Source organism: Limulus polyphemus, unplaced genomic scaffold (genome assembly GCF_000517525.1).
Source record: "Limulus polyphemus unplaced genomic scaffold, Limulus_polyphemus-2.1.2 Scaffold9075, whole genome shotgun sequence".
Taxonomy (NCBI): Eukaryota; Metazoa; Arthropoda; class Merostomata; order Xiphosura; family Limulidae; genus Limulus; species Limulus polyphemus.
The window spans coordinates 8,933-23,004 of NW_013674685.1; the positions used below are offsets into that span (position 1 = coordinate 8,933).

The following is a 14,072-nucleotide window of genomic DNA, read 5'->3' on the forward strand; positions in this document are numbered from 1 at the left end:
AGCCCAACGATTAATCAATTAGTTAACTGTGATCTATTAACGAGCCCAACGATTAATCAATTACGTTCAACTTATCAATTATTATTCTCGTGGGATGACAAAAAAAAAAATTATTCCCAAAAATTGACTAAAAAAGAAAACTACATTCCAAATCAGGTTTTGATACCCACAATCAGCAGAGCACAGATAGCCAATTAAGTACCTTAGCTTATAAGCAATAAAAGAACACATTTATACTACATAAATCACAAAATCATCTGTTTTGTTTGAGTGGTAAAAGTCAATAATTTGCCATCAGAACTCAAAGTGTTTGAACCAAAGACATTGCTCCAAGAATTAATGAAATATTTTATAGGTTAGTTAGAGAGCCAGAAAATTTACAGTAGTTTTAGTACAATATAACCTAGTGAGAGATATATTTTTCTTTCTTTTTTTAAATTCATATTTGAAAAATACACAAATTATTTTTTGGAAAAACAACACAGTTATAAAAGAAAATGAAGACTTATGAAAGCAGACACTAAAATGCAAACTGGTCTAGAACTAAGCGAAGAAATGCATGAGGAATGTACACAGTCAGATGTGCATGATGTAATCTGATTCATTTCTATTTCATGGTAATTATACAGTTCAAAGAGCAATAAAACAATAAAAATAACTGTGTAAAATTAAGGACACTAAAATTCTTAAGATAAATAACTAATTATCTGTCAAAATTTTCAGTCATTCTTATAAAAAGAAGATATTTTTTACTGTCTTTCAGATTTTCAATTTTTGTTACAGCTTGCGTTAGGGTACAGAAAATAAAAGATAAATTATAAAGTTTTATCAAAAAACTTTTCATGTTCAGTTAAAAAGTTCTAGAGGTTAAAGCAAATAAAATATGAAAACCAAAGGTGACAAGAGGCATTTATTCACCTTAGCATGAAAATTACCTTTCACTCAGATTGGTAAATTCACAGACAATGTTTTAGAAAAAAAAATGTATTACAAAGTCTGTTGTTTTTTTTATATATATAGTAGAACGGACATGTAATGTCTTACTAAGAGCTTGCCAAATTTTTTTGAAGATACACTTAATACATTCAGAGTTATAGTACGTATAGATAGATTCACGACTATATGGTGGTTACAAGGTCAGTCAAAATTAATGAGCCTTTATACATAAATTTACTCATTACTTTGATTACTGAATAGTTGGAGTAATTGAAAGCAGTACTAATCAAAATTACTATTTCACTAACATTAGATTTATTTTACCTGAGACTGATTTTGGTCAATACTCATAGTTAATTGATTATATTAACCGAGTTAACTGCCCAGTTCTAGTTAGAATCAGTGATAATACTCTAACTGAGATTATATTGCAGTCTGAATTGGTGAGAGAGACATCAGTCATAATGAGACTTTCTGCTTTTAACAAAAAGTCTCTGAACCAGCCACTGGGTGGGAAAAAATGTTCCCATACTTCAGGTAATGTGAAACTTGGTAAACTTACTGAGTGTTTCCTTTTTGATGATTCATGATGAGGAGAAAAGGAATATTATTGTAGAGTGGGAAACACTAATTTCTTAATTCCGAAAAGAAATACCTAACATCTCAATCATCACCTGTCTGCATCACATGATGCATCTGCCCATTTTAAGTTTTTTTTTCCTTCTACCCCTTGATCTTCCAAATATGGCACAAATTACTTAACCTATAGATATTAACTAAGCCATAATGCAAACTTCTCTCCAAGCTTATTGTTTTACTGAGATATAACCAAGAGCTTCCCTGGTTAACATGCTTATCGGGCCAGGTATTCCTTTTCCAGAAACATTGCTAAGGCTCACTCCCTGACCTACTGTTTTATTATAAAAAAAGCAGCACCTGTATAGTAGAAATCAATACAAGAATTAAAGGGGCCTAAAGAAAATCATTCAAAAAAACTTCTAAATGTAATCTCTAAATATGAAATTAAAGCAAAAGTGTCCTGTAGAAAATGGCCAATTAATTCTGGGTGTAAAAATTAATGTACCTAGTATAACAGCAAACAAATAATAAGTCAAAACTTACCCTATTCTTATTGATCTGTCAGCCTGACATGCATTTTTGACTCTTACATCAAAGTCCATTTCTGCATATGGTGATGCTTCAGAGAGGAAAGCCTAAAAAAATTAATAACAAGAAGTAAAAAACTATTATATAAACATATGATATGGATCTTTTCCAGGAAGATATAACAAAATTTTAAATTATCTTAAAAGCACACCGTAAATCAGAAATTTTTATAGTATGGTTAGTTTAACCCGAAGTGTACAGGAGTAGTCCTTTTACACATTACACAACCTTTACAGTTACGTTCAAAACTTAACTATGCAACTTTTTTGCCAATGTATGTCAATAAATGTGTGTCGAGTTTCACCCAGACCGACTCATTAGAGTTTTGGAATTTCACAGACAAATCTTTAGCACAAATATTTTATTAAAGAATTTGATTTTTTGTACACAACGTGTTCTTTGTTCACGAAGATTAGTGTGTTCTTTGTTCACGAAGATTAGTGTGTTCTTTGTTCACGAAGATTTAGTGTGTGTGTGTTCACGAAGATTAGTGTGTGTGTTCCTTGTTCACGAAGATTAGTGTGTGTGTTCCTTGTTCACGAAGATTAGTGTGTGTGTTCCTTGTTCACGAAGATTAGTGTGTGTATTCTTTGTTCACGAAGATTAGTGTGTGTATTCTTTGTTCACGAAGATTAGTGTGTGTATTCTTTGTTCACGAAGATTAGTGTGTGTGTATTCTTTGTTCACGGAAATTAGTGTGTGTGTATTCTTTGTTCACGGAAATTAGTGTGTGTGTATTCTTTGTTCACGGAAATTAGTGTGTGTGTATTCTTTGTTCACGGAAATTAGTGTGTGTGTATTCTTTGTTCACGGAAATTAGTGTGTGTGTATTCTTTGTTCACGGAGATTAGTGTGTGTATTCTTTGTTCACGGAGATTAGTGTGTGTATTCTTTGTTCACGTAGATTAGCGTGTGCGTGTGTTATATTTGAGGGCATTTTTTATTTGAAAAATTATGATAGAAAATAAAGTTTATATCTTTGTTATTTCAGTTAAATCTTTGTGAGTGGTTCATCCATTGGACCAACCCCAGAAACTGTGAAGCTATACTTACTAGAACTTTGAATTTACTAAGTGTATCTTCATGAAATTTAGCAGACTTTTTGTAACCATTAAAAGTTACTAATCTTCGTGAACAAAGAATACACACACTAATCTCCGTGAACAAAGAATACACACACTAATCTCCGTGAACAAAGAATACACACACTAATCTCCGTGAACAAAGAATCAAGTTTGCCTTATGACCATAAATAATATGCACCTAGATTTTTGCAATATTGCAGTCAAAGTAACCCTTTGATAACAAGAATGTTAGTGTTATATAATCTCTAACTGCACGTTTGCTATAGTACTTGCTATCTTTCCAATTGCAGCCAGCAAATAAACATTGTTCAAATGTTAGAGTATCTATAAAATCAGTAAAAGTGAATTCACCTTAGTCCTTGCTATGTAGAAAGTTGAACCAACTATACAAGGATAGTGATTCGCATTCAGAATTTGAAGGTTTCACAGAAAACTACTTGTAGTTTTGAATATCAAAGATAATGTAGCGATAATTAGTTTGTATTTTCAAACATTTCTAAGTATGCATGTAAATGAATCTTAAAAAATCATAAGACTTAACTTTTTCATCATTATATTTCAAAAGTCATGTTTAGAGATACCGAAAATAAATGAAAACGGGAGACAACTCTCATTTATGCCTTATAAATAGACATACTATCAAAATGTAATGCTTCTAGTAAGTAAGCATTATTGTTCACAGCACGTCAGAAAAAATGGTGTCAACTGGGAGTAAAAAGAAAAACATTTAAATTTGTTACCATTTATTACACTCACCCTATTTTCTAGGTATATTTTTAGTGAAAACAATTACTATTACAAGATAGCCAGAACAATTAAGGACTTGATTTTAAATTTGAAGAAGTCTAAGATTTAGTTTGTTAGTTTCAAAATGAAATATTTGAAAAAAATTTCTTAATCTGCTCCTCCAGTCATATGACACACACACACAGGGTGCTCTTAATTTCTCATTTATATATTTTTTCAATTTTATTACAAGAGCTTCAGATTATTCAACCAATTAAAAGTACTAACTATAGATAGTGATTAGCCAGAATACAAAACATTAATTTCTTATCTTTTTGCTTTACCGAGATATCACTTTTGAGAAATGTCTACTTCTCTTTCCGAGATTGCTACTGGACATATTTATAACCAATAGAAAAAAGCAAATTCTAAACAACATAAAACAGACAACAGTCTTTGTTCTAATAGTAAAAACTAATATTTAGCTGTAACATCTTGAAGTGTTTAGACTAAAGACATTGCTCTGAGCAGTAATGATAGTTTTTACCTTTTAAATGGCTAGTTAGAAAGACAAATAAAACAGTAGTTTTGAGATATTCTATTCCAGTATCCGACCTCTTTTTGTATTCTAAAGTTCATACTTGAAAGTTACATGCATTATTTTTGACCAATCAACATAGTGAGAAAAAAAAACAGGCTAACTAAACCATGCACCTGAGTGCAAAAAAAAGCCTGAAGGTTAAAATGCTCAGTTTCATTTAACTAATGAAGTAAAACTTTTAAAAATTTTGTTGTGTGTTTGTGTGTACATTAAGCAAGTTGTGAAAACGTTACAGGCCTACTATAGCCATAAGATAACACAAACTATAAAGGACCATTTGCTAATACATGGCTATCCTTACACACCCATGCTAAGAGAGAAAAATATCTCCATATTATAACTGCACTCATTTGAATAGATATAGTTTTGTTGGTGCTAAAATCATACAATACATTGTTAATAACCTCTACTATCATCAAGAAACATCATAACTATTATTTTGTAGAAATGCAATATAAACTATTAACACTTTCTGAACATAAGTAAATAAAAATTAACAATCATGAAAAATGATATACAAGGTGGGCCATTAGTAAGTTTACAGTAGGATTCCTCAACTCAATTATTTTTTTTATTAGAATTTATCAATTCTTCTTTGTTTCTAAAACCTATTGATAGTTGCATTTGATGACTACTGAAATGGCTCATAGATTTACCAAAGAACAAAGGTTTTTTGTGCCGAAAGCCTGAAGGCAAGAAAGTGTCACTATGTGTAAAACACAAAAGGAAAATTGCTTGTACAATAAAACTTGTATATTCACCTTCACATGGTTGCAGTAACATAATATTCTGTGTTGCACACCTAACTGAATAAACCAATGCTTCATTAATTGGGTAAACTTACTTGTATTTTGGAAGCGAGTACACGAGAGTTACAATTAAAAATATCGTAACATAATATTGAAAAGAAATATCTAAAATACTAAATGTGGTTTATCTTTAGGTACAATGATTAAGATACATTTATAAAATACTTTTCAGTATAACTTACAATTAAACTTGGAAGGGTATTGTTTGATGAGTATGTACAGGAAATAGTTAAAACATCGCCAGTCCAGTAATGTTAAGAAGAGGCATATAAAGTATAATTGATTTTTGTTTTGTTTTTAAAACTTACCAGAGGGTAACTGACAATAATCCTATCGGAAGCAGCATTTTCTATCATCATTTTCAAACAGGAACTCTCCCTCAAGAAAATGTGCTAGCTACCACTTCATGTTCATTTCATGTTAAGCCTATTAAAAACAAATATATATATATATATTTGGGACATAAGTGTATAAAAGTTACATGGATGATATATTTACTTTTTTTTTTTCTGTCTTATTTGTAAAGCATGTATAAACAGTTCAACAGAAAGTAAGCTATATTATTGTGGTCTAATTTTTAATTAACATACAAAAACATGTTTGCATGTTTGGTTTATGAAACTCTAAATGCTTTAATCTATTCACTGCAGCTGGGACATATATTTTTCTGTGCAATGGGAAATATACATCCCAGCGCAGTTAAAGGATTAACAGCACTGAGGTACACTGTTCTCAATCCAGTACTATTTAACTTAATAAGAACAGAAAGTATTAATATAGGATAGTGGAAAATAAAAACAGTCATTTTCTTACATTTCTTCTAAATTTGAATACTTTTAAACTAAACAAATGAATTCTATTGTAAGAAACCTCTTACTGTAATGTCCTTTAAGACTACCTGGTAAAAACAATGCCAAACTGAGTCCACATAATGATAATGAATTATTTTCTTCAATAACATTACTACAGGCTACGTTCACTTTAACATAAGTTGTAGGCCTAATTTTACTAACTTTTCAGTATAAACACTCGCATGAATAGGCCTAATACACTAACAACTTAACAGAAATCTCCTTAATCGATATAAAACCTGACTAACTTACTAGTTAGCTTATAGATATCTAGTTGTTGGTCAAAGTTACAAGTTTTTTTATGTCAACTGAACCTTATAGCTATTCTAGAAATACTTTTATGAAGTTACTTGATCTTAATGTCATGCACCCTCTAGTAAACATCTAAATAAAAATAAAGCTTATAACACGGCCCATTCCTGGATTGTGAAATCCTCTGAAGAATCCTAATACATAAATACAACAGTACACTAAACTGTCCATCAACAAATTATCTTTGGTGGTTTTCTTATGAGGGTCATGGTATGTATATGGGATGACCTCTTGACCTTTATCATCACATTACCCTATCACTCGGGGTAACAAATACCCTGGTGATTCCATCCTTAATGATCCTTTACAAGTGATCTTGACAGGAACCATATGGGCTCCTCAGCAGGATGACTTTCCACTCACAAAAATCTTCTCCAGAGTTATCCAGTTGGCCATTCCCTCACCTATGTATTTCCAAAGATTATCATGAGGATGATTTTCGGTTTGGATCGCCTGTCCCTCTGAATTCTATAAACCACATCATTGATTCTTTTCAGTACAACTTAGGACCATTCCCAACACCTGTCTAACTTTGGAGGTTGTCCTTGCTTGAATCAGGGATTATACAGCTACCGTGTCAATGCAAAAGATTCCAGTCATCAACATCATAGCAACTTTTCATTTCATCAGTAGCTAATTTAAGTTATATGTCAGTAAAGTCAGGTATGGTTTCAGTGACGTTCCTTAGTCCCTCTGTATGTTCAGCGTAAGCCTCTACTGGGTGACTGTTCTCTTGTTACAACTATAGAATGTCCAATGGCACTTTAAGTTCTCTCCCAAAGATCAGTGATGATGGTGTGTTGTAGCTTCATGTAATGCTGTTTGATAACTCAAAAGTAGCACAGGTAGACTTTGATCCCATGTTTCGTGATGTTCATCCACATAACTAGCTAACTGATTTAACAGTGCGAGGTTGTATCTCTCCACTATGTCATCAGAAGATGGATGGAAGGCTGTTGCTTTGGATTTTTTTTGCTTCCAAGGATCTAATACATTTCTTCAAACAAGGCTGATTCAAAATTCTATCTCCAATATGAGGGAAGTTCCACAGCCATGCTAAATCTTGAAATGAATTTGTTGGTGAGTTTCCTTGCTAGTTTTTCTTCCTAGTTAGAAACACCATATGCTTCTGACCATTTGTTAAAATAGTACACTACAACCATGATATATTTATTCCCACAGTTACTCTGTGGCAGAGGACTAACTACAATAACTGCAATTCTCTCAAGTGGTGCTCCAACACAATACTGATTTAACTGCCTAAGTTGTTTCTTTTGCAGACCTTTTTTCTCAAGTTTTAGACAAATTCTCTTCATCCAACCCAATAGAAGTGTTCTCTTACTCTCTCCAGTGTCTTCTTAACACCTAAGCATCCAGCTGTTGAAAGGTTGTGGAGATGAGTGCTTTAGAATGTAGACTATAGAAGTACCAACTGTAGTTGTTCTTTCTCTACATTGGTATCATTTCATTTCTAACATAATAAGTCCTGTTGTAAGCATAATGAATACCACTGAGCCAAGAACATCTTTGTCTTTGGGTTGTATGGAGCAAATATTTGCCATGAGGGTTTTCTTCCATTATTCCTGATCCACTGAATAATTGGTTTCAATCTCGTATCTTCTGCCTGATCACCTTTCAGTTGAGTGATGGGCAATATCATCATCACTTACAGCCATCAAATCTTGAATCACTCTGTTGAATTTAGGTTAGTTGTCTTTAAAATATTGTGCTTCCTTCTTTTCACAGTGTTTACATTCCTTATTAACATAGTCTTCAAGATAATACATCAGCATTTCCATGGTTCTGTCCAAGGCAATGCATGATTTTAAATTTGCTCCTGGAGATTTTGGAGTCATCTTGCTATCTGGCTTTTTGGATTTATCAGCAACTTCAGTGACGCATGAGCTGTCTGGAGTGTAAAACTTGTGTCCATATCTACTATGAGGGTAATGACTTAAGATGCAAACAACACTTAGTTGCTCTTTCCAAATTGTATTGTATCTCCCTTTTGCAGCATTCATTGTCTTGCTGTAGTGGGCAATTGCATGTTGTTTTTTTTCCCATGTTGTACTTGTGATAACACTGCTTCATTTGCAAAGTCACTATAATTTCTATCTAAAATGACTGGATGCTAATACAGTATTGGTGGTTAATATACGATCAGCAGTCCAATTATTTGGTTTATCAAGTAATTTGTGTAGAGGATGAGCTGTATCAAAGAATGATTTTACAAAACGATGATAGTAAGAGCACACTCCAAGAAATCCTCTTATCTCACACAGATTGCTCTTTGGTGATGGCCAATTCTGGACAAATTCATTCTTCAACTGGTCTGTAGATACTACTTCTGCTGACTATTTATGTCAGAACAATTCAAACTTCTTGGGAATTCAGATTAAGGTTACCTTAATCCATTGTAAGCATTATCAAAGGTTTTCCCATATGCAATTATGTCACTCAAGTAGATGAGTGTAACATTCCAAGGTAGTTCAGACAGAGAACAATCCATTAATAATGTAAATGTAGCATTTGCTTTATCTAATTCAAATGGTAACACAAAAACTGCCACAATCTATTTCTTGCAGTAAATGTAATTTTCTCCCTACTTGGTTTGTAAACTTGCACTTGCCAATATCCACTCCCCAGATCCAATGTTCAGAACCATTTTAGTTCAGATAAAGCATCGAAAGTAAAGTCAATCCTAGGCAGTGAATGGGTATCTATCTTTCTGGCTTCATTCACCTTCCAGAAATAAATGCAGCATTAAGGATCCATCCTTTTTCTTCACAAGTAAAATAGGTGATGCCAAAGTACTATCACTCAGTTTATCACTTCCTGTTCCTTCATGGCTTCTACCTCTATGAAAGCCTCAGTCTTTTTACAAGCTGAAGTTGTCTGGCTAATTGACATATTGGAGATGCATCACTAGTATCAATCTCTAAGATATATTATTTGTTTGGCTTAAGCCACAATGTCCACTGGAGAAGATATCTTATTTCATGAGCAAGTCATGTAACCTTTGGAACTGATCAGCTATAAGACCTGTACAGCTCTGGTTATATAGTTCTTGTGAATGAGGTGGTAAGCCGTCTTTATGCAAGTGTTGATATAACACTTCCTATATCCTGCCTCAAAGATGACTACTTCTGATGTTCTTTAATGTGGAAATACTACCTGTACAACTTTATATCCTGCAATGTTGCATGTTGGCTGAAATTTTCTAGTTTGTTGTGTTCATGGCCCTAATGATGACATTATTATTCTTTAGATCCATAAGAGTTATTCCAACTATTAACATCTCAAGACACACTGAAGTATTTGGTTCTAATACAGCCCAGTCATTAAATAAATATATATTCTTAAGTCCTGGTACTAGTACTTAACCTCTTGGTGGTACACTGAGTACTCTTCTCACTATCACCGGAAGTTTAACCTGTAGTGTAGTTATATATTGTCATTGAAGTGCACAGGGATTTTCTGGTTGTAGAATGTAAAGATATTTGAAGTTCGCGTAACCTCACATCTACATCTCTGCATAAAGACAGTTCCCAATACGTACTCTTCCTTGCCAATTATCCGTACATCATGAGATGTACAGAAACTTACAGAAAGGGTAACTTCCAACTTTCCTCTCACAGGAGCTTTATGTCCACTTGCTGTTCATATCAATACATCATCTTTCATCACTACTGGAGGAAATTTATAATTCATTCCCAAATTTAGTCAAACTACAGTAACTGCAGATCCAGTGTTCATCAACATACTGCAAAGTTGCCCATCGATAAATCATGGACTTGTAGCCTGACTTCCTTAAATAAGGAACTTATCTCATTTGGGATAGATGGAATATTCCCAGCTGAACTTTGCCCTATAAATCAAGCTAATTCCAGTCTTTTTTTTTATGTCTGTTTATGTTGTTTCTTTTGAGAGACATCCTCAGGGTATTGTCTCCTTGGCTTAATAAACAGTGGTTGATTCCTTTCAGTCTCTGGTGTAATGACCATATTTCCCACAGTTATCTTTTACTGACATCCTCTGGGATGAGTTGTTGTTCCCCAAGTTTTTGTCTACAGTTTAAGAAAATATGTCCTTGGAATTTACACTTGAAACATCTATTGTTTTGTGGTTTATTTCCTCCATTCTGTGTAAATAGTTGTATAATTATTCCTTTAAGTTTTTTTAGACTATTGCAAGGAGGAACCAATGTTTCAACAGTACTAGATCTGTTGTTCCCATAACTTCAGATGGTGTCTTTAACTGTTTATCTGAGACCTCATTGGATTTTAAGTTCCATTGCCAACTGCAGAGCTTCCTTCGAAGATGTACATCTACTTGCTTCAACGTAATTGTCACATCCTTGTCTGTTATGCCATCTATAAATTGGTCATGTGCTACTGAATCCATCATTTCATGTGGAGCATTCATGTATGATAATTGGACAAGCCTTCTTCTGCAAGCTTGGCTAAGATCTCTTCTTTCTTCCATACCTGTTCCAGATCTGTGTTATGGACACTTCATTTTAGTGTGTCACTCCAAACCTATTGGGTAGGGAAGCTACCAATGCTTGATAGTTGTTATGGGTTTCAGCTGGAAGATTAATGTTTGTCAAGCTGGTCATTCTAAATGGGCAGCAAGGTGAATAGCTGGATGTTTACTACTGCATTCATTCACCTTGGAAGTTATTTCAAACTGAATCCGAGATGCTGCTCATGGCACCTTTCCATTACTGTCTGTTGGCTTCTCAATCAGATGATGTTGAGTTGGTTATTGAGGTAGAAAAGAGCATCAGTTACAGAATAAGACATCTGGAAAGTGAAAGTGTAAATGGCAAGATTAAACCTGTCACGCTACTTTCTGTTGATACTGAATACTTCTGAATATCGCTCAGGTGAAACGATACATTGCCATGATCATCATCATCATCAAATTGCTCAGCTCTTTTGAGGCACAAATCACAGTTAATTCTGTCATCAAATGAAAATGTTCCTGCAGACATGCTGTAATTACTGGTGATGCTACTGGCACTAGGCCTCATCAGCACAAATAGTTGAAATATCCAGCTGTACCAACACTTGTGCCTTGAAATTGCCATGTGAACTAGACCTAGGCTTCCCTAACCTACTAAAGACCTTATTACACTGACTTTCTAGTTCTTTAATTGACAGTCCACTTCTTGTATTACTATGTTCTCTAGTATGTGCAATACACGATTTTTTAGTTTTTGTAAACCATTAGACCTAATATTATATCCCCACCATGATAGCCGAAAACAGTGGCTGTACTCATTTGATTGTGAGACACCAAGTAGGTCATGTATGCACGAACTGACACATTCTCAAGGTAAATGCATAGTCCTATTATTTAATTGTTATAACTGATGGCATGGTTCTTGAAGATATCAATAGTGGTGTTTCATAATTATTGTTATTAGTTCATGCCCTGTTATTAAAAAGAACAAGTAAAAAACAATCTCTTGCCCTTAATGAAATTTGGCCAAATTCTGAAAAAAATAAATAACTTCGACAAATATGGATATTTTGATTTTTTTAGGTATCTTTAGATACTACAATGAAGTTGAATACCTGTAGAACTGCTTATGTTTTGTTTTTCTGAAGAGAAAATACCTAAAAAAAGATCATGATTATGGTAATTTTAGATATGTTAACCATTGTTAGTGATGTGGTTACATATTTTTAAGTAACAAACAGACAAGTGTCTTGAATATTTGCATCTTAACAATGATCAAAATGGCTTTACGAAATTTTTCATGTTTCCTCAAATCATCCAATCTTTTTTCTTATAATGATTCAGTTCTGTTAGACTGGGTTATCTCAAAACAAAAGGGATTGTTTTTATTAATAAAGTCAACCATGCAAAACATAGTATTAGTAGTGTAAATAGATGGTTAATACAAACTAACAAAATTTAGCTGCAGTATTCAACTTGTGGAATTTCAAGCAAGAGCAAAAGGTAAAACACCTCTTAACGTAATGCTTCAACTAATTTGAGACAAAGAACAATGGAACATCTCTGAAAAAAAACAAACCATTGGCATCGAGTTTCGTATGAACTACTTCATGCTGGCAAGATAATGCAACAAGGTGTCACCTGAAAAACTGGCTGAAACAGATACAAGCCAAACATTTCACATGCGATGTAAATCAAAATATAACACATGGACAATAGATCTTCTGGTCCTTCACAGCTGTCCTTGCACATTCTCCGTTGAAAAATTTAAATAATTCAAACCCGACCTTTAATTTTCAGAAAATAATCAATTACCCTTTTAACCTCTTCTAAAGTGCTGGCCTCTACTAATGTCAATGGAAAGTCATTCCCTAAGTTAAAAATAAAACTGTCTTAACCTGAGACTGGCCTGTCTTTTCCAATCTTTAAACTGTATCCTCGTGTCCTATTATTTTTTTTATAGAAATCTGAGGCCTTTATTTTATCAGTCTCCCAGATAATCTTGTAAACTTTAGTAATATCAACTCTTACCATTTTTTTCTCAAAAGAAAATTAATTAAAAGATCTTAACCTCCTCTCCTCTCTGTAACTTATAGTTACATTACATTATGATGATGATGTAACCAGCTGTAATAACTTTTCTTTAGTAATAAATGATATGCACTGTTCTGTTCATTTAATATGGGTTTGAGTCTATCAGTTAGTAACTTTCCTTTATTCTCATCTCACATTCGTTGTTAACCCTGGATATTATTTTAGTTTTCTATACTTACAAGTTCATTACAACTACATAGCACATATTTCTAAGTACTTGAATACGACATAGATCTCAAACTTGCATGCCATTGTATATATTTATACAAACTAAAAATTTTCTTCCAACATTCAACATAAAGAATTTCAAGCATAAATCAGGAGAAAACTTCAAAATCGTGTCCAGGGCTAATACTGAACAGAAGTCTATTAATTAATAGACCCAAACCGAGGATAAATGAACAGAACAGTGTATTAGCATTCTCTCTTGAATCACTTTTCTATGTGAACATATAGCTTATTTTATGTAAATGGCTTCTTCAAAGTATTTAATTTATTGGTCTACAACAGCAGTTATAACAACCTATTCCACAACTTGTGACAAATAATTCCATAAATTCCAGTTGAAAAATTTTCTGTTGCTATTCTACAGCCAATATGAAGTTTCAATTTTTTTGTACAATGTCAGCAAAACATAATACTTTCATTAGTATAAAAATACTTTTCATTGAATAACTAATTTTTAGAACAGTAAAATGTGACAAGTGTGACAACTAGCCCTAGTCTCTCCTACTCACGAATACATTATTTCATCTATTCATAAGTGATGCTTTTGATGTAGAAGGATAAAAACTAAAACAAAATGAAGAGGGGGTCTGAAAGTCCACCCAGTAAGGTTTCCAGTGGCATAACTCCTTTTCAGATGAACTAGGGGGCCAAACAACCCAAGCCAAAACTAGTTTTAAGATGTTATAAAACCATCATATAAAATACAGTTTTGGAGAACTATTTTTACTAAGATTAAATGTCTTTCCTTTGCTTCTTTAAAACTGAAATATATATATATATATATATATATATTACT

At 33.1% G+C, this 14,072-nt stretch overlaps 1 protein-coding gene across 1 annotated transcript in view; it reads right to left on the reverse strand.

The window, feature by feature from the left end:
- The window catches only part of LOC111083326 (ras-related protein Rab-34-like), a 24,832-nt gene that overhangs the window by 8,930 nt on the left and 1,830 nt on the right, over positions 1-14,072 (reverse strand). The window contains exons 2-3 of the mRNA XM_022379791.1: positions 5,633-5,750; positions 2,059-2,150 (exon numbers count right to left, since the gene is read on the reverse strand). Coding sequence (XP_022235499.1) covers positions 2,059-2,150; positions 5,633-5,683 — 143 coding nt within the window. The 5' untranslated portion in view covers positions 5,684-5,750. The remainder of the gene's footprint in view (positions 1-2,058; positions 2,151-5,632; positions 5,751-14,072) is intronic.